The sequence below is a fragment of the Parambassis ranga genome, chromosome 8 (genome assembly GCF_900634625.1).
Source record: "Parambassis ranga chromosome 8, fParRan2.1, whole genome shotgun sequence".
NCBI lineage: Eukaryota > Metazoa > Chordata > Actinopteri > Ambassidae > Parambassis > Parambassis ranga.
In genome coordinates this window covers 12,448,722-12,472,754 of record NC_041029.1, presented here as the reverse complement: position 1 = coordinate 12,472,754, position 24,033 = coordinate 12,448,722, and the positions used below count along the sequence as shown (strand labels likewise).

At 43.3% G+C, this 24,033-nt stretch overlaps 4 protein-coding genes across 6 annotated transcripts in view; 3 read left to right on the top strand and 1 right to left on the bottom strand.

Moving 5' to 3' along the window:
• Positions 1-213: 213 nt before the first annotated feature.
• On the top strand, positions 214-4,696 carry dnajb1a (DnaJ heat shock protein family (Hsp40) member B1a). Its single transcript, XM_028413062.1, has 3 exons — positions 214-791; positions 1,782-2,359; positions 2,453-4,696. The coding sequence occupies exons 1-3, from the start codon at positions 581-583 to the stop codon at positions 2,681-2,683; spliced, it is 1,020 nt and encodes a 339-aa protein (XP_028268863.1). The 5' UTR covers positions 214-580; the 3' UTR covers positions 2,684-4,696.
• A 561-nt stretch (positions 4,697-5,257) lies between these two features.
• gipc1 (GIPC PDZ domain containing family, member 1) lies at positions 5,258-8,732 on the top strand. Its single transcript, XM_028413063.1, has 7 exons — positions 5,258-5,503; positions 5,858-6,385; positions 6,479-6,664; positions 6,754-6,934; positions 7,031-7,143; positions 7,233-7,314; positions 7,395-8,732. Exons 2-7 carry the CDS (start codon positions 6,086-6,088, stop codon positions 7,544-7,546), a joined length of 1,014 nt encoding a protein of 337 aa, XP_028268864.1. The 5' UTR covers positions 5,258-5,503; positions 5,858-6,085; the 3' UTR covers positions 7,547-8,732.
• Positions 8,733-9,130: 398 nt separating this feature from the next.
• On the top strand, positions 9,131-11,594 carry LOC114440547 (tripartite motif-containing protein 35-like). Its single transcript, XM_028413037.1, has 6 exons — positions 9,131-9,758; positions 9,866-9,961; positions 10,175-10,405; positions 10,482-10,504; positions 10,584-10,702; positions 10,782-11,594. The coding sequence occupies exons 1-6, from the start codon at positions 9,231-9,233 to the stop codon at positions 11,339-11,341; spliced, it is 1,557 nt and encodes a 518-aa protein (XP_028268838.1). The 5' UTR covers positions 9,131-9,230; the 3' UTR covers positions 11,342-11,594.
• Positions 11,595-13,270: 1,676 nt separating this feature from the next.
• The window catches only part of kcnt2b (potassium sodium-activated channel subfamily T member 2b), a 31,551-nt gene continuing 20,788 nt past the window's right edge, over positions 13,271-24,033 (bottom strand). Inside the window, exons 14-29 of one of the 3 annotated variants that reach the window (XM_028413012.1) lie at positions 21,735-21,843; positions 20,287-20,439; positions 19,958-20,211; positions 19,598-19,633; positions 19,352-19,546; positions 18,948-19,066; positions 18,681-18,853; positions 18,143-18,214; positions 17,922-18,056; positions 17,727-17,838; positions 17,295-17,396; positions 17,125-17,208; positions 16,923-17,051; positions 16,451-16,796; positions 15,489-15,573; positions 13,271-15,385 (exon numbers count right to left, since the gene is read on the bottom strand). In XM_028413012.1, coding sequence (XP_028268813.1) covers positions 15,268-15,385; positions 15,489-15,573; positions 16,451-16,796; positions 16,923-17,051; positions 17,125-17,208; positions 17,295-17,396; positions 17,727-17,838; positions 17,922-18,056; positions 18,143-18,214; positions 18,681-18,853; positions 18,948-19,066; positions 19,352-19,546; positions 19,598-19,633; positions 19,958-20,211; positions 20,287-20,439; positions 21,735-21,843 — 2,222 coding nt within the window. In that variant the 3' untranslated portion in view covers positions 13,271-15,267. Of the gene's footprint in view, positions 15,386-15,488; positions 15,574-16,450; positions 16,804-16,908; positions 17,052-17,124; positions 17,209-17,294; positions 17,397-17,726; positions 17,839-17,921; positions 18,057-18,142; positions 18,215-18,680; positions 18,854-18,947; positions 19,067-19,351; positions 19,547-19,597; positions 19,634-19,957; positions 20,212-20,286; positions 20,440-21,734; positions 21,844-24,033 lie in introns of all 3 variants that reach the window. The other 2 variants (XM_028413014.1, XM_028413015.1) reach the window with 2 other exon arrangements.

Here is a 24,033-nt window from a genome sequence, read left to right as displayed (position 1 = left end):
ATTCCAAAGGGAAGTCCACACAGTTTCTGCGCATGCGTATTTCATTAAAATATTATTTAAAAAAAACTAACGCTTATTCAAAAAGCAGCGAAGTTAAATTAAGTAATTTAATGACAGATGCTACCAAATAAAGTTGGTCTAAATGTGTAATTTAAAGACATACCTTTACACTTCCGGATGCCAAACCGGAAGTTGTAATGCGTGAGTCCTCTCGGCTCCGTATCGTGACCCACATCAGCAGCATCAGCTTCCAGAAGTTTCTTCCCACTGGTTTTTCTGCGAGGGCAGAGCAACTCACGGCCAGTCTACGTTTTATGAGCCGTACAATAAGTTTACCTCGACGGCTCGTTGGGGAGAAGAAAGTTGTCGGTAGACTGTGACAGCGGGGATAGGGACAACCTTGACAGCTAGCTTGTCCAGCCAGCTATCGTACACTGCGGTGACAGCTGCGGCGGCGGCGGCTTCGGAGCCCCCCGTTAACCGGACTCACACACACAGAGACATGCTTTATGTAAGGCTGGAGCGACGGCGCTAAAATGTTTTTATAAAGTTGAGGAAACAAAACTGACCGGTCATTGTAATGGGTAAAGATTACTACAAAGTGCTCGGAATAGCCAGAGGTGCATCCGAAGATGAGATAAAAAAGGCGTACAGAAAACAGGCCCTGCGCTTCCACCCCGACAAGAACAAGGCTCCTGGAGCTGAAGACAAATTCAAGGAGATCGCAGAAGCATATGATGTCCTGAGTGATGCCAAGAAGAAGGACATTTATGATCGCTTTGGAGAAGAAGGTAACCGAACTCCTTTCCCTGCATTGAGTTTTTAATCATGTATTTACAGGCGTCTTTCTAATTCTAGATCTAACTGGTAGATAGATTATATAACGTTTGCTTGGAGTTTCTAGCATCCTTCTACATACAGTGAGTGCGTGTGTGTACAATAGGGTGTAGCTGGAGAACCTGCTGGAAGCAGCGAGTTATTGCCTGTCCTGTCAGTCTGCTACTGGAATGTTAATTGTGGTTTAACTCTGTAAAATGCACATAATAGGCATACATGTATGTATAGATAACAGATACTCTTCATGTCTGATCATTACTCCTCTTGTAAGCAATCAGCATTTGCATTTGCATTTTACAGGAATGTGTAGTCTGCACAGTAGGTGAGATTGCATTGATTCAGCAGCAGTTTGATGTTTCTACTCAATAATATAATAATGTACTGATTGTCAAAATGAAAATATTTTGTTAGTTAGATCATTGCCGTATCAGTATTTACTAGCCTTTGCTGCCGTTGTTGTGAAAAAGTTGTGTTTTATGTTTCTACTATTGATGCTTGATTTTTTTTGAACATGCGCCGCTATTGTCTTTTAATATTGAGATGTTAATATTTGTCACCCCCCCATCATTGGAAACACTTTTTCTGTTAGGTCACATGTCTTAGGCTTGTGGAGAGCAATGATTTGACACACATAGCACCAAGATCAGGTTATAGAGGGCATGTGTGTGGGCAGACCTCAATCCTCAACACAACAGTATACTGTCTCCCTGGTGTGCTATGATTCTTCGATAGCCTTAAGTTGTGTTTTTGGATGATACAAACTCAATGCATCTTTTCAGTGTCTTCCACTTCACCTCAGCATGCTTCTTAATGTTTACAGTTTTTTGTTATTATTTGGTGAAATTATTCAGTGGTGCCAAATAATGTGACATAGTCATAAAATGATCCTAACAGTATGCCAGTTTTTCAGCCTTTAGAGCTTTAATGTTTGTCTGTTTCAACAGGATTAAAGGGCTCCACAGATGGTGGAGGACACAGCGGTCCAAGCTACAACTACACCTTCCATGGAGACCCTCATGCAATGTTCGCCGAGTTCTTCGGCGGCCGCAGCCCGTTCGATCACTTCTTCTCACAGAATGGGGAAAATGACATGGATATTAATGACCCCTTCTCAGCATTTGGCATGGGAGGAATGGGCGGCATGGGCGGCTTTCAGAGGTCCTTTAAATCCCACCCGGGGGGCCATCACAGAGCCCAACAGAAAAAGAAGGACCCACCTGTGGTGCACGAGCTAAAGGTGAGCCTCGAGGAGGTCTTCTCAGGATGCACCAAAAAGATGAAAATTTCTCGCAAGAGGCTGAATCCTGATGGCTGCACCATGCGGAGCGAAGATAAGATTTTAACTGTGGACATCAAACGTGGCTGGAAGGAAGGTACAAAAATCACATTTCCCAGGGAGGGAGATGAAACTCCCACCAACATTCCTGCAGATGTGGTGTTTGTAGTCAAAGACAAGCCTCATCCTGTGTTCAAAAGAGAAGGCTCAGATATAGTTTATCCTGCAAAAATATCACTCAGAGAGGTAAGTGAGCTCTAATGTCAGTTGCATTATGTAGAACCCAGCTGATGACAGTACAGACCTGTCTAACTGCCCTCCATTTCACTCTGTCTCCAGGCTTTGTGTGGATGTACTGTAAACGCTCCCACACTGGATGGGCGGACCATCACTGTGACTTCCAGAGATGTCGTTAAACCTGGAATGAAAAAGCGCATTGCTGGAGAAGGGCTGCCATTGTCCAAGTTCCCGGAGAAGAGAGGGGACATGATCCTGGACTTCTCTGTTAAATTTCCTGACAAACTGGGCCAAAGCACACGTGATGCACTCAAGCAGATTCTCCCTCCATGACCCAAAATTCAAACTCCTCAAAACCTAACACGTTAATATTTCATAGGGATACTCTCCTGTGCACCGTCACACTGGTTGAGAGAGGCTTAGGGGGGGATTTGGTCCCAGCTAAGTTTCATCACCATATTCTTTCCCAGTATCCAGTCAAATGACTTTTTACTTTGTGTGGGGAAGAAATCACAGAAACAAAGATGTTTGCAAACGGTTGTCAAACTGCACCATCTGAAACCTTTATTTAGGATTTGGTTAGTAAGAGTGCTTTAAGTTATTGCCAACTAGTTAACAGTACCTCAGGTGCGCTGATGCATGCTTGGCTGTAGCTATTGGACAGGATTTTAGCTGTTAGGTAAAACTGCAGAATCCTGAGAGCTGACAACACAGAAGGTACTGGTGCCACTGACCTTTGTGTCCCAACAAAGTTCAGTGTTTACTAGGGGTGGGACGGTTCAGGAAAAAAATCCGAATGGTTCGGTACACGTGTTTTGGTTCGGAGCGCGTGTTCTGTTCGGTTCTGGACATGCGCATCAAGTAATACAGAGAGGCATTTTTACCACAGCATGGAGACGAGTGTTGCCAACTTTGCGTCTCTCTTGCTACATTAGGCGGCTTTCCAAACCTTTTTTAATCAAAAGCAACTAGTGACTCTCTCTGGTGACTTTTGGAGACTGATGTGAAAGCACGTGTCATTCTCAGGCTACTGTCCTCGACAAGCAGCGACTGTGAGCTCCTCCCCCGCCTCAAAACACTATATAACTGGTCACTCTGACAGTAGCGTAGCACAGCAGGTTCAGCTAAAAAGTAGAAGAAAAAAAAAGTAGAAAAATCTTCAACAATGTAAACCGAACCGCACCGAAAACCGTGACCTCAGAACCGTGATACGAACCGAACCGTGGATTTAGTGAACCGTTCCACCCCTAGTGTTTACAGTCATCCTTACTGCTGCAATCTGAAAAATACACTTCAAGTATTAGAAAACGGAATAATAATGACAACAACATGGATATTCCTGGTTATGATTAAGAAGCAGCTTTCATTATGCAACCTATATGAGCCTAGAGATTTGTCCATCCATCTTTCAGTGTGTCCATTAGAGGGATGCAGGGGACTGCTGGACCACAGCTTTAAAACAGGTTTAAAATTAAGTGAAGAAAAAAAGACTTCTATCGGATTGGTGAATCCATAAAAATGCCACAAGGTGGTGCAGTGTTTACTTTTACTATATCATGTCTATCCAGCAGTGCACACATTATTTGTTGTGTAAACTGTGTTGTTTTGTGCCAAACAAGTGTCCCTGTGTAATAACAATATGTATGTAGAGGACATGTGTATCCTGTCATATGACTAAAATCTTCTTGTACCCTGTTAACATACACGGATATCATGTGTATGATATACCACTTTATTTTGCTTCTCTGTTCTTTTTCTTATTCAATATTTTTTATTGTTTTTGTCAACATGGCACAGATCTGCTGCATCAGATGAATGATCACTGATTGGAAAAAATAATCCCGTTCTTAAAGACCAGATCAGATTACTCTGGTTTATATCTTACAGTTGGTAGATGTCTGGATGTGCAGCAGGAATCCTGAAAACCTTCTGTGCCACATTCATAATGGAAGTTGGTTCATTTTGCACAGTTGAAGTTGTTTTAATGTTGATGTGACTGTCTGAGAAGAAAATGGCAATCTTCATGACAGTCTTTACTGCCGCTTCACCTTGCTACTGGTGGAGTTTAACATTTCTAACTGACATGTGGTTTAACATGAATGTAGAGATGTGTAATCTCTCTTATTTTATTTTATTTTATTTTGTCTTTTCCCTCTTTTAAGGGAAGGGGGTGAACGCAAGTTTTTACCTCTTTATGTTTTCAAATTCCTCAGGTTGGGATTCAAAATGCTTTGATTTTTTTTAAATAACAAAGCTTTTATGAATAATATTAGGATGAACCTTTTGAACAGTTCTTTCCTATGCTGTGATGATTTGCATTTCCACATTAAAATAATAAACTGGCAAGCAAAACCGGAAAATATTGTCTCAAGTGTATTTGAAACCTCACCAACCTACAGAACTTACTAATTACAAATAATCACTACTGGTGTAGTTTTGTATCAGGTCGTGTAGTCGTAAAGTTTCCAGCTAAAACCTTCAAAATAAAACTTTGAGAGCAAACAGTGGTTGTTTTGGATCATGGCCACCAGGGGGAAGTGTGTACTCACGATCAAACATCTGCGTCTACATATCAGATGTGTAGACAATTGTATATAATAAACACTAAAGAAAATGTTTCAAAATAACAATAAACAGGACGTATTCTGTTCATTATTATAATTTACGCCATGAGATGTACTTTTAGGTAATACGTCTAAAATATCGTATGATTTCAAAACTGTACATTACATTACATTTTACGCGCCCACAGTTGACATGTGAATTTACTTAACATAAAACTACACCTTTGAACAACTATTTTTATTTATGTTTAGCTTTGTTTTTTTTTAGTACAATCGTTCTAACGGGAAGTTAGTGTTTACGAGGAAACGTGAAGGCGTCATTGTTCCACCCCTGCTGGGCGGGCACAAAGCTAATTTTACAGCAGCAGCATACCGACACACACACACATACATATACATACATATATATATATACTGTTCTTAAGTTGCCTCTATAACTACGCCAAGTCAGCCTGCTTGGGGTGGAGGACTTAACGATTTTTGACTTTTTCTGCAAGCGTGACGTTCTTTTAGACAACTAATATTAACACCGTTAGCAAGCTAAGCTAGCATAAAGAGCTAACGATAGTTGGATGAAAGTCCTGCTCTGGTAAGAATGTCTGGTCTGCCATGTTTACTCGTTTGTGTTCACATTTACCGTCAGGCTAGCTAGCTAACAGTCCTCAGCACTGTAGAATTAGTACGATTATAACCTAACAGCGAGAAGGATTAACAGTCACTGAATTAGCTTCCGCCCATATTAGCTAGCTGAGTTGCTGCCTGCTGGAGAGCTGTCAGTGTTTGTGTTGGTAGAAGTGAAAAATATGTAGGAATTATGTGTTAGGTGTAGCAGCTAACATTAGCCATTTTAACAGTGAATTCGAACGTGTAACTTGTGCTGTGCTCAAGAAAGTCTTTAGTGTAAATGTAAGAGAATTAATAGGTGTATGTCTCTGTTTTACAGCTGAAGACCCCCCACTGCAGATTGCTGGACACATCCAGCAATGTGAGCTGCTCTGATGTGTGTATCCCTAAATCCATACAGTGCCTGGTTAAGACAGCTTTTAAGCTCTACAGTGACATAAACATCCAACAGACCTGCAGCTGTCAGGGCTGAACAGGTGTATGTTGGTCTGGATTGTAGCATAACCCCCCTCCCCAGTGCTCCCTCAGGTTCCCCTGTAGGACTACTATGCCTTTGGGATTGGGAAGAAGGAAGAAGGCATCCCCCTTGGTGGAGAATGAGGAAGCGGAGCCCATCCGCGCCGGCCTCAATGTGTCGGGTATGGAGGGTGTAGATGTAGGTGTGGTCGGGCTGGGAGAAGGTGCCACCTCTGAAGGTCTGCCTCCTCCGCCTAACAGCATGCGACCTCGCCTCATCTTTCACACCCAGCTTGCACATGGCAGCCCCACAGGCCGCATTGAGGGCTTCAGTAACGTGCGGGAGCTTTATGCCAAGATTGGTGAGGCCTTCGGGATACCTCCATCGGAGGTGAGGCTTACTGTTGATGGTGATGGTATTAGGATAATTAGGTTTTGGTTTTGATTGTGGTAAATTTTTCTCGATGTTTGTGTCCCTCCACAGGTCATGTTTTGCACATTGAACACTCACAAAGTGGACATGGATAAACTATTGGGAGGTCAGATTGGCTTAGAGGACTTTATTTTTGCCCACATTAAAGGCCAGCGCAAGGAAATAGATGTGTATAAAGGGGAGGATGCTCTTGGGTTAACGATCACCGATAATGGAGCTGGCTATGCTTTCATCAAGGTGAGGAATGTTAAACAATAAAGGAAGAGTTGTTGTAGAAGAACACAATGAGATGGATAAAGTGTTGGATAATTTATTCTTGTTTTCAGAGGATCCGTGAGGGCAGCATCATCCACCAGATCCAGGTCATCAACGTGGGAGACATGATTGAGTCCATCAATGGCCATCGCCTTATTGGCTGTCGACACTATGAAGTTGCAAAGATGCTGAAGGAGCTTCCCAAAGGGAAGGAATTCACCATCAAGCTAGTGGAGCCCCTTAAAGCCTTTGGTAAGTTTGAGACAATCTCTCATGAAGTGACCTAAACTTTCTTGATTTCTCAGAATTGTAGAAGGATTGTTGAGCATATTTAACTGTTATGTGTAGATATGATCAGCCAGAGATCTGGAGGTTCCAGGTCAGCCTCAGGGGTTCAGCTGGGGACTGGCAGAGGAACTCTTCGGCTGCGCTCTAAAGGTCCTGCAACTGTGGAGGAACTGGTGAGTGTGCCTATAATGCCTATACCATGTGTTGAGTAATTCACAATTTCCTTTGTGTTACCTGAGTACGTGTGTTGTTTTCCTCCCAGCCTTCTGCATTTGAGGAAAAGGCCATAGAGAAGGTGGATGATCTGCTTGAAAGCTATATGGGCATCAGAGACAGCGAGCTGGGTGAGTGTGTGTGCATATTGATTTTCATGATATTTACTGTGTGAGTGTCTGATGACTAAATGTCTTCTCTGCTTCTTCAGCGGCCACCATGGTGGAGCTGGGAAAAGACAAGAAGAACCCGGATGAGTTTGCAGAGGCTTTAGATGAAACTCTGGGGGACTTCGCCTTCCCTGATGAGTTTGTTTTTGACGTCTGGGGTGCCATCGGAGATGCTAAAGTTGGACGGGTGTAAAAAGCAGAAACTAACGGTGCAGACCAACTTGTGTGTGTGTGTGTTACACCCACTTCATTCAGCACTACTAGAGAACACAACACTACCGTCATGAGTTTGTTTTTATTCCTTATATTCTTGTGACTTCGGGAGCCTTTGAGGATTTTTCAGTTAATGGGAGAGGAAGGTGACTGTGATGACTTCCCAAGTGCTTTTATTTGTCTTCCAGCTTTTTCCAGAAACTACAAGCACGCTGACAGGCATTTCCCTTTGACTGCATTGCGTGAACCTGCATGTCACTGTTGTAGTTGCTGGCAGTGGAACAAGTACAGCACAAATGGAGACGTAGTGTCCCCCCACCCCCCACATTGCACTGTGTTACACTGCGATGTAAACCGACATTACACTGTACCTACTCGGTCATTGCACAGTACAAGGCGTCGGCCTCCCTGACGTACAGGGAACCACTTGATGTTACTGTTATTAGTTTTACAAGCATGTGCTGTAACATTTTTTATTTCCATAATGAATCACGCTGGTTTTTTTTTTTAGATGAAAAATGTGATGGGATGTAAGAAATCGTAGCTCCTGACTGGAAAAAAAAACAGTGTTTGTGCACCATTAACACTCCATGCTGTGGTGCAGTGGCAGACTGCAGCACATTCCTGTCTTTCATACAGTGTTAAAGAAAATCAGTGTTACTCCTAATGAAGGTGTATGAGATCTGGAGGCAGACTGGTTTTTGTGGATTGTGTCGACTTATTTTTTGTAGTGTTTTTTTTATATATATATATGTAAGGTGATGTGATTTTAAACTTTGTGTAACAGGTTTGATCTTGTGTTGCATCTACTTTATCAGAGAGAGCAGTATTAAAGTGAGGTGGAGAAGGTGTGTAAAATGGCCTTTATTTCTTCTTATGTTTTTATATGTTTTATTAGTCGTGTGTTGAAAACTATGTGTTATGTTGTTGGAGCGGAATGAGACCAAATGTCACTTGTGTTGTTGACAGAAAGGAGAGGAAAAAAACTCAAGACTCTGTTTAGGTAAACGCACGTTTAAAGATTAAGTGTTAACCTTCTCATTGTATCCAAATGTATTTCCAAGTTTTGTTTAATGGGTCATGTGATTCTAGGAACACTGTAACACTTAAGATTATTTTGATGGCTTTGTATTACACTGATGTCCAAATATAATGCAATAATAACATTCACAGAGCAGTTCTCCTTCTCTTTCAGTCTCTGCAGCTGTAAGTGTTGTGTTGTGTTTCTTCTCACTCCTGTGTCCTCCTGAATTATGTATAACATTTAACCAGACAGTGAAATCACTTGTGAGTGTCAGTGGTTCTTCACAGGTAATGTAATAAGATCTACCTAGGTAAACCTGATAGTGCTGGTCAAGCTGGCAAGGTCACCAAAAGGCTGCAACTAAAGGAAGGTGGCAAACTGAAGAGACGTTTTCTGTGGATTTTTGTTTACAAAGAATAAAAACATGTACTTTGCCTCTGTCCTGTTGCTGGGATATGAGGGGTGGAGACATGTCCTGTATTTACTAGTTATGAAGTAAACCAGTTCTGCAGGTTCCTGTTGATCTATAACCCTGGTTGCTCATAGTGTGTGTCCAGACAGCTCTGTGGATTTACAGCAGAGCACTACTTATTGACAGACAGTATTTTCTGCTATAAAAACACATCAGGGACTGTCAATCATGGCGCTACGCCCGAGAGCTTCATCACAGCCTGGAAAACTTTCATTTTTCCAGAGTACCAAGGTGAGTTCATCCCTTCGTCCTCGAGCCAATTCTTCACGTTCAGTCTCCACGCTGGAAGAGGAGCTGTCCTGCCCCGTCTGCTGTGAGATCTTCAAGGACCCTGTGGTTTTGAAGTGCAGCCACAGCTTCTGCCGGGCCTGTCTGCAGGAGTTCTGGAACAAGAAAAAGACAAGGCGTGAGTGTCCCATCTGCAGGAGTAAGTGCTCCCTGACGGAGCCTACGGTCAGCCTGGCCTTAAAGAACGTGTCCAACACCTTCCTGAGGGAGCAGGAGCGCAGGACGGCCACGGCAGGGCCGGGGGTGGAGTCGGTGATGGTGGTGGAAGAGAAGTGCAGCACTCATGGGGAAGTTCTTAAGCTCTTCTGTCTGGATGACTTTGAGGTTCTGTGCTGTGTGTGTCACACCTCCAAGAAGCATCAGGGACACAGAGTGTGTCCCCTGGAAGAAGGAGCCCAGGATCTCAAGGTAATGTCATCTGGTTTATCTGTAGTTTGCCATTCAAACAGACAACCTTTACCTTTACTATCAGGATCAGGATCTGACATTCTTGTTTCTCCTCCCTCACCCCTCAGACAGAGCTCAAGACAGAGCTGATCCCGCTGAAGAAAAACCTGCGTTGCCTCTATGAAGCCAAGCAGGAGTGTGATGACACAACTGTGCACATAAAGGTATCAATAAGCACACAGATTCACAAACACAAGGAGGACCTCCATCACCCCTCACCTGCCTGAACTGAGCCGTGCTCTGTTAGTGTGTAAACACATCAGTGATGGTGTTTTTTTTTTAAAGTGTGTCACACACTGATTGAAGAGCAATAATATACTCTTTCTAATATTATAGCATAAATGTATCCCATGCTTCCATCTCTCCATGTGTTCTAGAACCAGACTGTAGCCACAGAGAAGCAGATCAGAGAGGAGTTTGATCAGCTCCGGGAGTTCCTCCAGAAGGAGGAGGCGGCACGGCTGGCCACCCTGCAGCAGGAGGATGAGGAGAAGAAAGAGCTGGTGAAGAAGAAGTCTGAGAGCATCACCAGAGACATCCTCACATTCTCGCATGCTGTCATCGCCATCGAGAATGAGATTGCTTCCAGTGATGCTCTTTTCCTGCGGGTGAGTATATTTTTGTAACTCTTTGCTTCTACCTTTATCATGCAACATTGTTCATTTCTTTTTTTTGTCATTTTAGAATTATTTCAACACAAAGAAAAGGTAAGAGTGATTTAATCTGCAGTTTTATACCAACTTTTTATTGCTTTTTAGTATTTGTTGATCTTCTTCCTCACAACAGAGCACAGATCCCACAGAAGGATCCAGGAAAGTTGTCGGGCGCTCTCTTAAATGTGGCCAAGCATGTCAGTTCTCTGAAGTACCATGTGTGGGAGAAGATGTTGGAGTTTGTTCGATACAGTAAGTGCTCATTGGACTCAGAGGGTAATACTGTCAGCATAACATGCCTAATCACAATGGATTGTGTTTTCATCTTCAGCACCCATCACCCTGGACCCCAACACCGCCTACTCCTGGTTGTCCATCTCCGCAGACCTGACTGCTGTGTCCAACAGCGGGTGCCTGCAGCAGCTCCCGGACAACCCTGAGCGCTTTGGCCACTTTGTGTTTGTGCTGGGCTCACAGGGCTTCACCTCAGGCTGCCACGCCTGGGAGGTGGAGGTGGGCGACAAGGTGGACTGGATGCTGGGGGTGGTGAAGGAGTCCATCGACAGGAAAGGAAGCATCTCAGGCTGCCCAGAGGGCGGCTTTTGGATGATCTCACACTACGAGGGCGAGTACTCAGCCATGACGAGGCCCAGCATGCCTCTGCACCTAGAGGGGCCGCTGACTCGGGTCAGGGTGCAGCTGGATTTTGACGCAGGTGAGGTGACCTTCTCCAACCCTGTCAGCATGACGCCAATCTACACCTTCATCGACTTCTTCACTGAGAAGATGTACCCCTTCTTTTGCCCCGGAGCCAACATCAATGGCAACAACCCCAACCCTCTGAAAATCTGCCCCGTCAGGGTGGCTGTGTGGAACAGCGCCACGTGGTGATGGGAGAACTTTAATGCATGTAAAGAAATTACCCAAGTGTGAATATGATATTAATGTGTAATATTAGCATGTAATAAGCAGAGTAATTAATGACTTAATTAAAATAATTAATTTAATATTCCACTTGGGTTTATTTTGTTTATGAAGGGGCTGTAATCTGCACACTCTCCTGAGCACCAATCTCCCCCTGCTAGTCAGTGCACATCTCACACAAAAATGATTTACACACCTATGCTGAAAAAGAAAAAAACGTTGGGATGAGGAGTCAATGATTTTTTTTAACCTTGTAAAACCAGTCCATCAACTTAAAATACAGTTCTTCTACTGATTTAACTATGTGAGTGATCTTTGTTGGGATTTAAAGAAACGTTCTAATTATAAATTGTATTTTGAAGAATTTGTTCACTAAATACAACTTGGAACCTTTTTGAATATGAGTCTATATTTACTTTTTTTTCTGCCAGTCTATTGTAGTCCATAGGTTGGACATGCTCAGAAGTTTGGTCATCCGGGAGGAGCTTGGTGTAGAATTGTAAGGTAGTTTGGACTTCTGGTCAGGATGCACCATGGGCGCCTCCCTGCTGAGCTTTCCAGCCTACTGATTCATAAGTAGAACCACAGTGAGAAGGAACATGTTAACAGGTAAACCCCCTTGAGCAGGATCAGGCTCACATGGCCATTTAAACATGGCAATCAAAGTATAGAAACAGTCCCCATGTCATTGTAGCAGTATCTGTGCACTGCCCTTGCTTTTCCTTGTTTGTGCTGCTGGAACAATACTGCATCTCGTTGTAGGCTATTTATAGACTCCACACTGATTGTGTAAACAGCCATTGTGTGTGTGAGATGTCAATTACATCATGTTAATATTGTGAAACTCAATTTAAGAAAATCCTTCACAGCGCACTCTGTGTCCCTTTAACTGCATCCTTTAGAGAGGAGTTCAGTGGAAACCTGCTGACTCACCTCTTCTCCACCCATGTCACCATGTAGCCAGAAAACAGGATCTGATCCTTCATCATTCCAAACGTAGAGGGGAAAAGAGAGTGTCTCACACTTCCCATTGTATGATAATACAATTTATCACCCCAAGCCCTGGGACACTGGTGTTATTGGTGTTTGTGTGTGTCCTTAGGAATGGTGTCTTTTTCTTTCCCCTTGTGTTGCTCATCATCACCAGGTTGAGACCCTCTGTCCCTAACCAGAGAGCCCACCTGCTAGGTGCACTGATTTATGTTGCAAAGGTCACCAGCGTCCGAAAGAAAGTGAAGCATCCGCAGTGGTCAATAGCTGACAATCATAAAAATATCAGAGCACAGAGGCGAGGCCTGTGCATGCCGGGATGGAAGAGGTATTAGACTATATAACAGAAGGACCTGTGTTCTTCTTTTTGGAGTGAAAATACAGACTCTCACCTCAGTCCCTGCCATAGGGCACTTTTCCCACTGGGGGGCTTTCAACATTCAACATGTTACCACCCTCATGCCTGGGCCTCTGTTGTCTCCTGCTGAGTGATCCATTTCCTCTGCCTCAGCTTGCAGAGTCAGAGCTCCTACTTCTGGTGAATGGCCGTCAGCCTGACCACACCTTACATGAACTTGCCTGCTGGCTTCTTGATAAGATTGTTCCATAAAATAAAGTGAATTAGTCATAACAGGACATGAAATTTGTCCAGCTATTAAAGTCATATTGATGTTCAAGCTAACATGTAGCTTGGGGACATGACAGTAGAATTAGAGCCATTAAGTGTGAGTCATCCACAGTGTTGCGAAAATAGCTGGAGAATGTAGCTCAGTAATCCACACAAAGACATGCTGTATGAAACAACAGGATTCATTTAGACGTGAACATAACGTGAACAACTTTAAGGCTGCAAAAAACAAACAAACAAAAAACACAGTTTTGCAATTTAAATTTATATGGACTGCCTTTAATATATATATACATTTTCATCTGTCATAATGGCACTGAAGCTACAGCAGGGGCGTTGGCAGGGATTCCCACCACATGGTGGCACCATTTCTGCGTGAAACGGCGCATTCCAAGTTTCTGATGAAAAGGTTCACAGAGGCTTGATGAACAACCAGCATAAACGTCCACTGTAACTAATAATTTACTTTAATACAACAGAATAAAAACCTTACATTTCATTGAACAACTGAAAAAAAGTTGTGAAATAAAGCTAGGTTGTGCAGAATGGAGCGTTGTTTTTAGGGGAACACTGACTGAAGCCAAACTCAGACAAGGCTAAAGAAGCACCTAGTTGTTAAAAGGGCTATTTATATCACTGTGCAATAAATACAGTAAACATTTAAATGTTCTAAATGTTAGAGTTATGATGTTTATTAATTAATCCATTGTATTGCCAGTGTGTGATCACGGCCTTCCTCTTGCTTGCTCCTAGCTTGCCATCTAATAATCCAAACTCTTGCTGTTTGACGATTTCTTTAGCTAATGTCACAAATTCAAGAAAACCAGATTAACGCAGTGTGGCTACGTTGCAGCTAGCTGGCCAAGCTCAGCTGGCTTGCTCTGTAGAAAAATACTGTCAGATAAGCAATCTGATATGCCATCTAAGTGGATAGGATGGTTGGTTAGCATTTATTTCACCGTCTAACATGATGAATGCATGATTACGTAAAGTGAGGATCAGAGACTGTATAAAGATGGACGCCATAACAGCTGTTCAAAAGTAAGGCCAAAACATCTGCGTTGGTGGCATAAACCAAGTTAGTGGATGGGACACGGACCAGACTGTAAACTCAGTACTCCTCAAACAATGATTGATATTTATTTTTACTACACTGATCTGTGTTTATTTTTTTGATAGGTTCATATTTAATTGGTTATTAAATATTGGTTATAAAAAAAATGAGGGACACCTTCCTCTCCCGTCTCGTCAGTAGCCAAGTGAGACATGGAAGTGTATGAGGGTTTAAGGGAACACCGGCTGGGGTTTCATCAGTCAACGGTGTACATTTATCCAAAAGTAAATGATGAAAACTGAGAGCTCCGTAACAAAGGGTACACTAAGCTTTGCAAAGGTTGTATTTATTGCAGGGCTATTGTACTGAATATTACAGTAAATGATCCTGTTATTTTGTCCATCCCTTGCATTTCAGACATGTGCGTTAGAATAAAAAAAACGAGAGAGAGTGCGGGGGAACGTTAAAAATCAAGCAAACTCAAGTTTGTTCAAAGAGAACTCACATAACTAAAGACAGCAATGTGACTGAATGCCCTGCAGTGATGACGTAAGCTCGTTTTATCCGTGTCCATTACTGAGACTGGTGCTCTTTGGATTCCTCCGCTGCTGGTGAGTGTAAACTGAATGTATGACTCTGACAGTGTAAGCAGATAAAAAGTTTCAAAAAGGCTTTTTTGGACAATTCCCCCTCGCGCCCCCCACACAAAAAAAAAGAAACCTCAAAGGGTGTGTGGACTGTTGTGTCACTTTCAAATACGCCAAACAACATTTAGTGTGACAGAACACACTTACAGCACACAGGAGGACACGACGATACATCCCTTGACTTTCATTTGGCAGCAAGAATTCCTTTGGCTGTCCACATAAAAAATGGCAGTGTCTTGCTCTGGATCCGTAACACATATTCATTCACACACATACACACACACACACACACACTGCACATACAGTACATAACATGCACATACACAGATATAAATACATACAGTTTTTCATTAAATGCACTTCTGTGTCCACAGCTCTTCACTTTGAAAAAAGGGAGGTGCATAAATAAAACATTCCTGTTGTGATAGAAAAGGTCCATGCATGTCTGGCTTATCAGAGTTCACCAAGACAGAATGTGGAGAAAATACTAGCTGAATATCTTATTGTTGTTGTTGTTGTTCTTTCCCCCGTGTCCCTGCCAGTGTTTTGACAATACATTAGTCTTTTGTGTCTCTCACAGATGGGTGCTGTCCTGTGTGTCAAACCTGTGGCTCTCTGAGAGCCCAGCACTGCACTTCCTGCTGCTCCCCTGATTGGGTACCAGGGAGAGGGGGTCTGGTCTGATCAGGTATCTGCAGACGAAGGGGGTCAGAAAATAGAATTCTGTAAGCTTTTTTTTTTTTTTTAGCTCAAGCTTATTTTGCAGTGAGCTAGTATGTGCTGTTGTGTACTCACACAACATCGTGCAGCTCCAGTCTGGTGTCTGGAGAAGGATTGATGAGGATGTACGACAGTCTGTTCTCTTGGTCCGCCATCCCATCTGACACAGGAAGACCAGAGGCAGGAAATAAAATAAGAGCAGGATATACAGCTGGCTGTGCTACATCCGTACACACAGAATAGAGGCTATGACACAGCAGGTCACATGACAGACAGACAAACAGCTGATTGCAGTGCAGACACAAAGTTAGATCATTTATTTAAAGGAACAGTTCACCACAAAAATCAAGCATCTCAGATTATATGTGTGTGTGTGTATACATGTATACATAGATACACTGCTTAATGTAATGTTAAATAAAAATGGTCATTGTTACTACTGATGCACTTCTGTGACTTTAATATCGTACTGCTTCAAATGCATTTAAATTATGTATAGACTGAATAACAACAGCTGAGAACTTAAAAAGAGGCAAATATTTGTGGGCCTTTGAAACAGTCATGGCACCCATCTTGCAGGGTAGGACTATCACCATGGTAACTGTAAAAGGCAAACAGAGATGGAAAAATTTGGTCTCTTTCTAAAAAAAAGAGTAGGAAGTAAAGACATCATTTTATTGTCTAAACCTAACCAAGCAGTTCCAACTAGGACCAGCAGGTCAGACATAGAAAGAGCTCTTTATGTATCAGTGTTAGGTGTTTATGAAGATAAATGGAGGAAGACAGATGCAGTATATAAATTCATGAAAAATATGAGATCCTAATTATAGAACAGTTTAATGAGTGTACTGTGTGCTTAAAATACACAGAGCAGAAATCTATGTCAGAATTGGTAGTTATTGATACAGCTGTGTAGGGAGGCAGTATGAATAAAAGATGTAACAGAAGCAGAACAGAAAATTATGAATAAAGTGGACAGCTGGAGTAAATTCAGTTTGACTGAAATAGAACGAATGTTCTCTTTGCTGTAGACTTACTGAATCCAGTTGGAGAAAGGCCCAAATGCTTCATCCTCGTCCGCACCAGGGCGTTGAGCTCCTGCCTCTCGGAGCGCCTGAACAGCGTCAGCCTCTGCTGGCTGATCCTCTCTGCCGCACTGCCCGGGCCCCCTTTGGCACCGCTGGAGCTCCGACCTCCCTTCCTGCTCAGCCGCCGTGCCCACTGCATACTCTTCCTCCTGAGCAGCGGGTGGTCGGATGAGTGGGAAGAGGTGGAAATGGGCTCTGAGGAGGTGGAGTTACGGTGGGTGCTGGTGCGGGACAGCAGGGGCTCTCTGGGTTCTCTGGTGTCCTCGTAGTCTTCGACTGTAATTGATACCTGGGACTGACACACACACACACACACAGTTTTATTTCATTTCAATCAGTGTCATCGGACAGACTTTTATGAACTCGCCTCTTCTTAAATCTGTCAGATTTTAGCCATGAAATTCAAAGACAGCAATCTGACCTCAGAGACGGGAAGCTTGTGTGCCTCTGTGCGGTAGATGCCTATAGGAATGTCTCCTGTGGAGGAGCACAGTTTCTGGTAGAGTCTTCCGTAGGTACGGATCCACAGGTCATCTTCTGTGATTTTCATCTAAAGAACAAACAAAGTGTCAGTCTCTGATCTGCGTCACAGACCAAACACAGGCTCTGACGCAGCTACTCACAGCACAGAGGAAACCTGAGCCAGGCATGGAGTCCAAACCAAGCAGCAGTCTGGTGATGGAGATCATGTAGTCCTTCACAAATGACTGCCAGAACACAAACAGATCAGAGTTTAGCAACACTAAATAGAAGGAGATTTGTGAGTCAGACAGTCAGAGTGTGCTGGCAAAACCTGGTAGAGGAGTGTGTCCAGCATGCTAACACTGAAAACCTTCCCAGCAGCGAAGGGCAGCCGGAACATAAAGACCAGGTTAGAGCCCTTCTCCCTTTCCTTCTGCCAAAGAAAACGCACAAAAGAAGGCAAATTACACTTCCCTTTGCTTCTGATTGACATGTTTTTATAATACATTTCCTCCAGTAAGGCAACACTTCTCTCATAATGTTATTTAAATTTATTTTTAAGATGTGATGTCAAGCAGGGATTAATTTGCTGCTTTGTTGACAAATGTAAATGATGCTGAGGGTTTTTTTTCTAGCTGCCACATCAACAAAAACAAATCCACATAAACATATTTAAAATGTTTAAATGTTTTTTTAAAACATATTTAAAAAAAAATGAGGGAAGGAATGAGAAAAGGAGGAGAACGAGTTGTGAAACTTATACCTTTTCCAGTTTGGACAGAGCTAGAGAGTAGTGGTCTTTGACTTTGAACTGCATGAAGCGCATGTTGGCTGGGTGTGTGAGCTCTGTGATGATACTGAGAGCTGGAAACAGTCTAGGAACAGAAACAGAGTGAGGAACTTGTGAAAAAAACCCACACAAAGCTAGTGTTTCAGAGCAAACATGAGCCAGGCAGACCTGAACAACGTCTGTACGTTGACAATGGTTTTTGCATCAGCCATGTAGTCCTCCTCGGCGATCATGGAGCTCTCCTTGTCAACCACCACCATGGTGTTGGCAAAAGTGACTCCACATCGCAGTAAACTGTCCAGACTGTAAAAAGACAGCAAATAACAGTAAAAATGAATAAACATGAAGGAAATAGGAAGATAAATAATAGAATTATTCTGGTGTCTTACTTGTCAATGGAGCCAACTGTGTAGAAGACCATGGGGAACCAACAGATGGCTTCCAGGAAGTCTGCTTCAGGTCTGAACCAATCAGAAAAGAGAGAGAGATCAGTAGATGATAAAGGGCTAATGATCCCTAAGTGGTAGACCTCCAGCCCCCCTCACTCAGCTATGGAAATACACCACAGCCAAAGTGCCTGCAGAGGAAGCTGAAAATAACACTACGCTGCAGTGACTCAGCTTTTTATTGCTGTTTTATTGGATTCCACTTTAATATGGCTGACTGTGTACCAGCCACAAAATAGGACACAGGATTGCGGTCTGCATTGTCCTGAAAGCATTTCATGAACCGTGTTCACTCTGACCTTAAATAACTCCCTTTTTCTCCTCTTGCCATTTAAGAAGGAATCTGTGCACCCTGGATTTGTAGCATAGATTTTCATGCCGACAGCAACAATTAAAGATGACACTAACATTTAACCTCGATGAGTTCAAAAATGAGCACACACACACACACAATAACAAATGGCACAGCTTCCATCCTCACATGCTCTCCAGCAGCAGCACAATGGGGTTGAGCTCCTTCCTTGGTCGGTAGTAGGCCCGCAGAGGTACGATGAAGTTGTACAGACCATTCCCTGCGCTCTCAGCGGACACAATGATCAATTTGTTTTTGAAGCCATAGGAGCGGGCGTCCTCAAAAGGGATGTGGTGGCAAGCCTAAGAGAAAGCAGCAGATCAGTCACAGGCGGAAGGTGGCAGTGTCAGCTTTTAGAAAAAAACAATGATTGGGAAGCCTTTTTAAATTCCTTACTTTGTCCAAGCGCAGGCAGCAGAAAGGCATCTTTTCTTGCAGCAGGTGGCACAGTGCAGGTGAGCTGCCGATGTATGGGGAGTTTAGAGGGTATCCCGTCACCCACCTGCAGCACAAGCCTATGTTTACCTCCAGATGTACTGATTTACCTCAACATACTGGTGTGATGGTGTATAAGGGCTTCTTAAAAATACATAAATAAATAAAAATAAGTACCAATGTAATTATAAATCATAATAAATATTTTTTTGAAATTACTCCATCCCTACAACTCTGCATTTATTTACATATTACATACATATTATTTACATACAGTACAGTGCCATACCCATATTAATAATAATTCAATCACTGTACTTACTCGCAGTGACGACCCCACCAGTGGGCGCTCTCATCTTTGTCACTGTCTTCCTTGCCCTCCTCTCCTCCCTCATCTTCTGATTGGTCTCCTAATAAGTCAAAGGTGGGGTTGTTCACACCGTCTACCAGCTCCAAGACAGGAGCAATGCTGTGCCGTCTCTCATCTGCAGAATCTCCCTTGGCAGGGAGGGCCAAGGTGTTAGCGCCCCCCATCTCCGTCCTGGAGCTGCTCCTGCTTCCTCTTCCACTGCCGAGTCCGGTGCTTCCAGGGTCCTGGCCTTCTGGGCTGCTGTCGCTGGTGTCCTGCAAGTCGATGGCCACCGTGCCTGAAAAACACACATGGATAAAACAAGTGAGCTGCACAGGTTTGTCCACCAGGGGGTGTGTTTGTAAAACCAGAGCATGTGTGACATTTCAGTTCATTTTGGCACATATACTTGTTTGACTTACAATCAGATAAACCTTAATTCCACTGCAAAGCTATGAATACATTTTAATCTAGCACATAGGTTACAGATGTGCAAAGCTGACAGCTGTGACTGTGCTGCTATCTAAGAGGGTTTAATGTTGCATGACCACCACAGAATCTGCAGGCAGAAGGTCAGTGTGTAAATGTTACACTGTCTCTGTGCCTTGCCCGTTGGACTGACCCATGCTGGCGATGATACTGTGGACTGGCAGGCGGGTGAGGCCGTGGTAAATGGTTTGGTGCACTCCCCTGGCATTTCCTCCTGTGACACCCCACGATGGTTCCCTCTGCCCTCTGACGAATGCTGAGTTCTCCTCTTTGGAGATATTGATGTAAAAGCATGTGTCAGAGGCTCCCATGATGTGGCACGGACCAGGGTTTAACAGGATGTTGGTGGTGTCCAGTCTGCGTACTCCAATTAAACACACTCCATACCTGCAGCATCACAGATAAGATCAGCTCTGAGCTCTGAGTGTATGTTTTTTTTTTTTTTAAAACATCATGACTTACTTTTTGTGAGCATGAAATGAGGCAAAAGTGAAACTCTTGCCCTGGTACTCCCCAAAGAATTTACTCTCTTCCAGGCGGATATGATGCACCTCATTGGCCGAGCAGCGCCGGTAGGTCCGGTGCCATTGGTCTGCCGAACACACACCGCTCTCTCTGAGACAGAAAACAAAAGGATTGATTGGCCACGTGGGGGAAAGGGTGACCTTTAAAACACTTTATACAAAGCGACCAGCTCAGCACCAGTGCCACATCAGAAGATTTCCCATCAATGCTGCAGAGGTAACATCTTAAATCTCTGTCAAAACACTGATCACTACTTCAATCAGCACATGCATGTGGGCAAGGACACCCAGCCTGTCTGAACAGTCAGTCCCAAAGGTGAAGACAGTTAAGAAGACAACAGTTTTCTCAGGGGGATATGGCTTAAGACGTGGAGGCTAAAGAGGTGACAGCAGAATGCAGGGGGTGTGGGGGCAGTGTGAATGTGGGTGGCCTGCAACAAAGACCACATTATGTAAACAAGTGTTATAGCGAATGTGCAGTTTACAGGAACTAAGAGCAACGCAGGGGAGGAGGAGGACAGATCCTAGTCATGTAGCATTGTCACAGCCAATAAACCAAATGGCATCGAGTCCAGATATAGAAGCAAACTTATGAAACACGCCACTTTGAAGCATTGAACTCGGCTGTGAGCTGTGAAGTAGCTCATTTAGCAGATGCATACTTCTTCGCACATATATTTATTTATTTTATTAGACTTTTTTCTGTTGTCTGTTTTTAATTGAAAAAAAAAATGCTTTAGACAGTTTTTAATTTTAGAGGTCAGCAGGTGTGTAACACACTGTGTGGATACTCTATATTTTCATGTTATGTTACATCCCAGCTGAGAGGCCTGGAAGACAAATAACAATTCACACTCACACCTACGGCTGCTTTAGAGTCCCCAGTTAACCCCATGTGCACTTCTTTGATTTGTGGAAGGAAGCCGGAGCACCTGGAGAACACCCACGCAGGCACGAGGAGAACATGCAAACTAGTGCTACCGGTACTTTCTTATTTTTAATCACTGGTTGACTACTGGATGAACTCCACATTTCACTTAAATGATCTAAATGTAATAGTGTCTTCTTCTTGGGTCTATTTAACAGACACAGGCACTGTAACTCATCTACACAATGCTCCTCTGATGTTGCTTGTACAGATTTGTGTGAAGCATCACAAACGTGCTGTGTGCAGTTTACTTGGTTTCACTTGGTCTTAAATAATTCAAACCTTTGATTTAAAAAGATTCATCCCACCTGTTGAGGGCTTGAAAGGCTCCTACACGTTGCTTGAAGGCCTCTTGGGGCGCCGTTCTACGAAAAAAGAACGATAAAGATGAGTGACGGCGTTAAAGACAAGAAGCAGCTGTGCTGTTGGTGGTTGTGCTGTCAAACCAGTGAACTCACTGTCCTCTGGAGGAGTGGATCAATAGAGTGATGAGCGTTGAGGTACCAGGGCACACACAGTTTAAAGCCAGCATGGCATACTTAAACTCTTCTTCGCACACCACATGATCTGTAGACGCAGACAAACAAGAGAAACAAGACAACAGAGTCAGAGTGCAGGTTTTCAGGGTCCACACTGGTGGCTCCAAATTACTTTGTCAAAGACATTCAAGAATTAAACAAATTGGCAACTTCCTGTTATAATTATGCCAGTTACTCAGCACAGTCTGTAGGTTTGACTGGGACTTTGTGATGCATTTCCAATATTAACTGTGGTTCTTGTGCACTCTCATCCAACACACAAACTGTGCTTCTGGTTCTGGTTCCAATTCTAAAGGGGCAGTACACCAAAAAATGCCTGCGCCCTGCACTAATATCCATTTATTAGGGATGAACAGGATGGAAATTTGTCTCATATAAGGTCGATTTTGTAGAACTCTTCTGGCTGATTGTCAGTGCCATATACTGCTATATACGTTCTGTTGTGTGTCCTTGGGCAAGGCACTTTACCTGCATAGCCTCCAGTGTACTCACTGGTGTATGGCGCTCTTTGCTGGGCTGCCTTAAGCAATTTCCCCATTGTGGGTGGGCAGCAGTGGCTCAGTGGTATTATACCACTGAGCCAATAATAAAGGTTTGTTAATTTAATTTAATTTAATTCACATATGATTGATGATATTACAAAATCAAGCTTTCCCTATAGTAAGTTTCACAAACTAAATTTGGTAATTTAACTTGTAGCCAATTCTGAGCAGTTTCTGACACTAAAGACTTCCATACAGCAGACATCCTTGTCCCTTTTATACACACACTAACACATGGACAACTTCCAATGCTTCTACAGATATCTGAGAAACAATATTTCGTCTTGAGAAATTCGTCGTTATATCTGCCGATACCGATAATATCGTGCATCCCCGGGAACTGATCCGCACACTAATTTCTGTAAAGGGACATTACAATTAGACATTTACATTTTTGTGGCACTTTATGGCACTTTGATCACTACTAAATGGCCGAGCAGCATTTTTAGGGAGAAGATGCTTCAGGCAACGGACATCAAATGTCAAATCTGATGTTGTCTAAATGTCACTTGATCTTTGTCAGCTGTATTAAACAGGCAGCTGTGAAAAGAAACTCCTGACCATGCCTTTCACTGTTTACTCAGGTGGGATCAATTTTATGGCACTGCTCTGGTTGAAAAGTGGAAATGACAACCAAGAAACATACCAGTGCTTCCCTCTCTGCCTTATTGAACCACCTTTCACCCACATCATCGAGCAATTAACATGGCCCTGCCTGCCCTCACCTGTTGACAAACAGCCTGCTCTTTGAAAGGAAAAACAAACAGGACGATTAATGTTTGCGGTTAGCCAATCAGCGGATCGGGCTCAGGGAGCATCCATTGCCCCTGCTGTGTAATTCCTGATTGCATTAGCTTCAATAATGAGCGCACAGGCATATACTGTAGGGCTGCCTTGCTTGGTTCAGTCTCAGAAGCAAAATGTGGTGCTCTAATTGGTGACAAACATTAGAGCAGAAGAGAAACAAGAGGCCGGGATGTCAAGACAGATTTGGAGGCGTGCGTGTGTGTTTGCCTGAGGCTGAACAGGTGACAGGAAACATCATAATTAAAATTGCTGATTGTGAATATTTTGTTGAAGTAACAATGTTCTTTTGCTCAGAGCAGCACATCACCATGCAGCTCATGCACAAACACACAGAAACCTCTTGCTATTCAGCCTGTGAATTTCAAAGCTGAAGCTTTTACAGAGAAACGGGCAAGAAAGAGCCAAAAGACAAAAAAATGTTGCATCCACGGAGGAATAGCAATTATAATTGCTGCGCATTCTCATATCTGTAAAAATCCCAAAGCATGGCAGCAACACACTAGAATCTTTTTTCCCGACGTCCAGTGTCATCCTTCTCACTGTGATCCCTTTGCTTCCTATTGTCTTCTATTTTCTGCCCATCCTTCCCCTTCATCCTTTAGGTGCCTGGGTCCAGACCAGGAGAGAAACCAATTACCAACCCAACACACACACACACCTTTTCATTTGTTGTAGAAGATCTCTGTTTTTTGCCTCTTCTCTTCAGACTATGTGTTGCTTTCTATTACACACTGGTAATACATGTGTAATACTGTGTCTGCAGCTTAGTCTGTAAAACGTCTGTAAAAAAGTGTGCCTGACCACATGACCACAGGTTGAGCTAATTAAATCCGTCATTGCAAGTGCATCAGCCTCACGTGGCTACGATA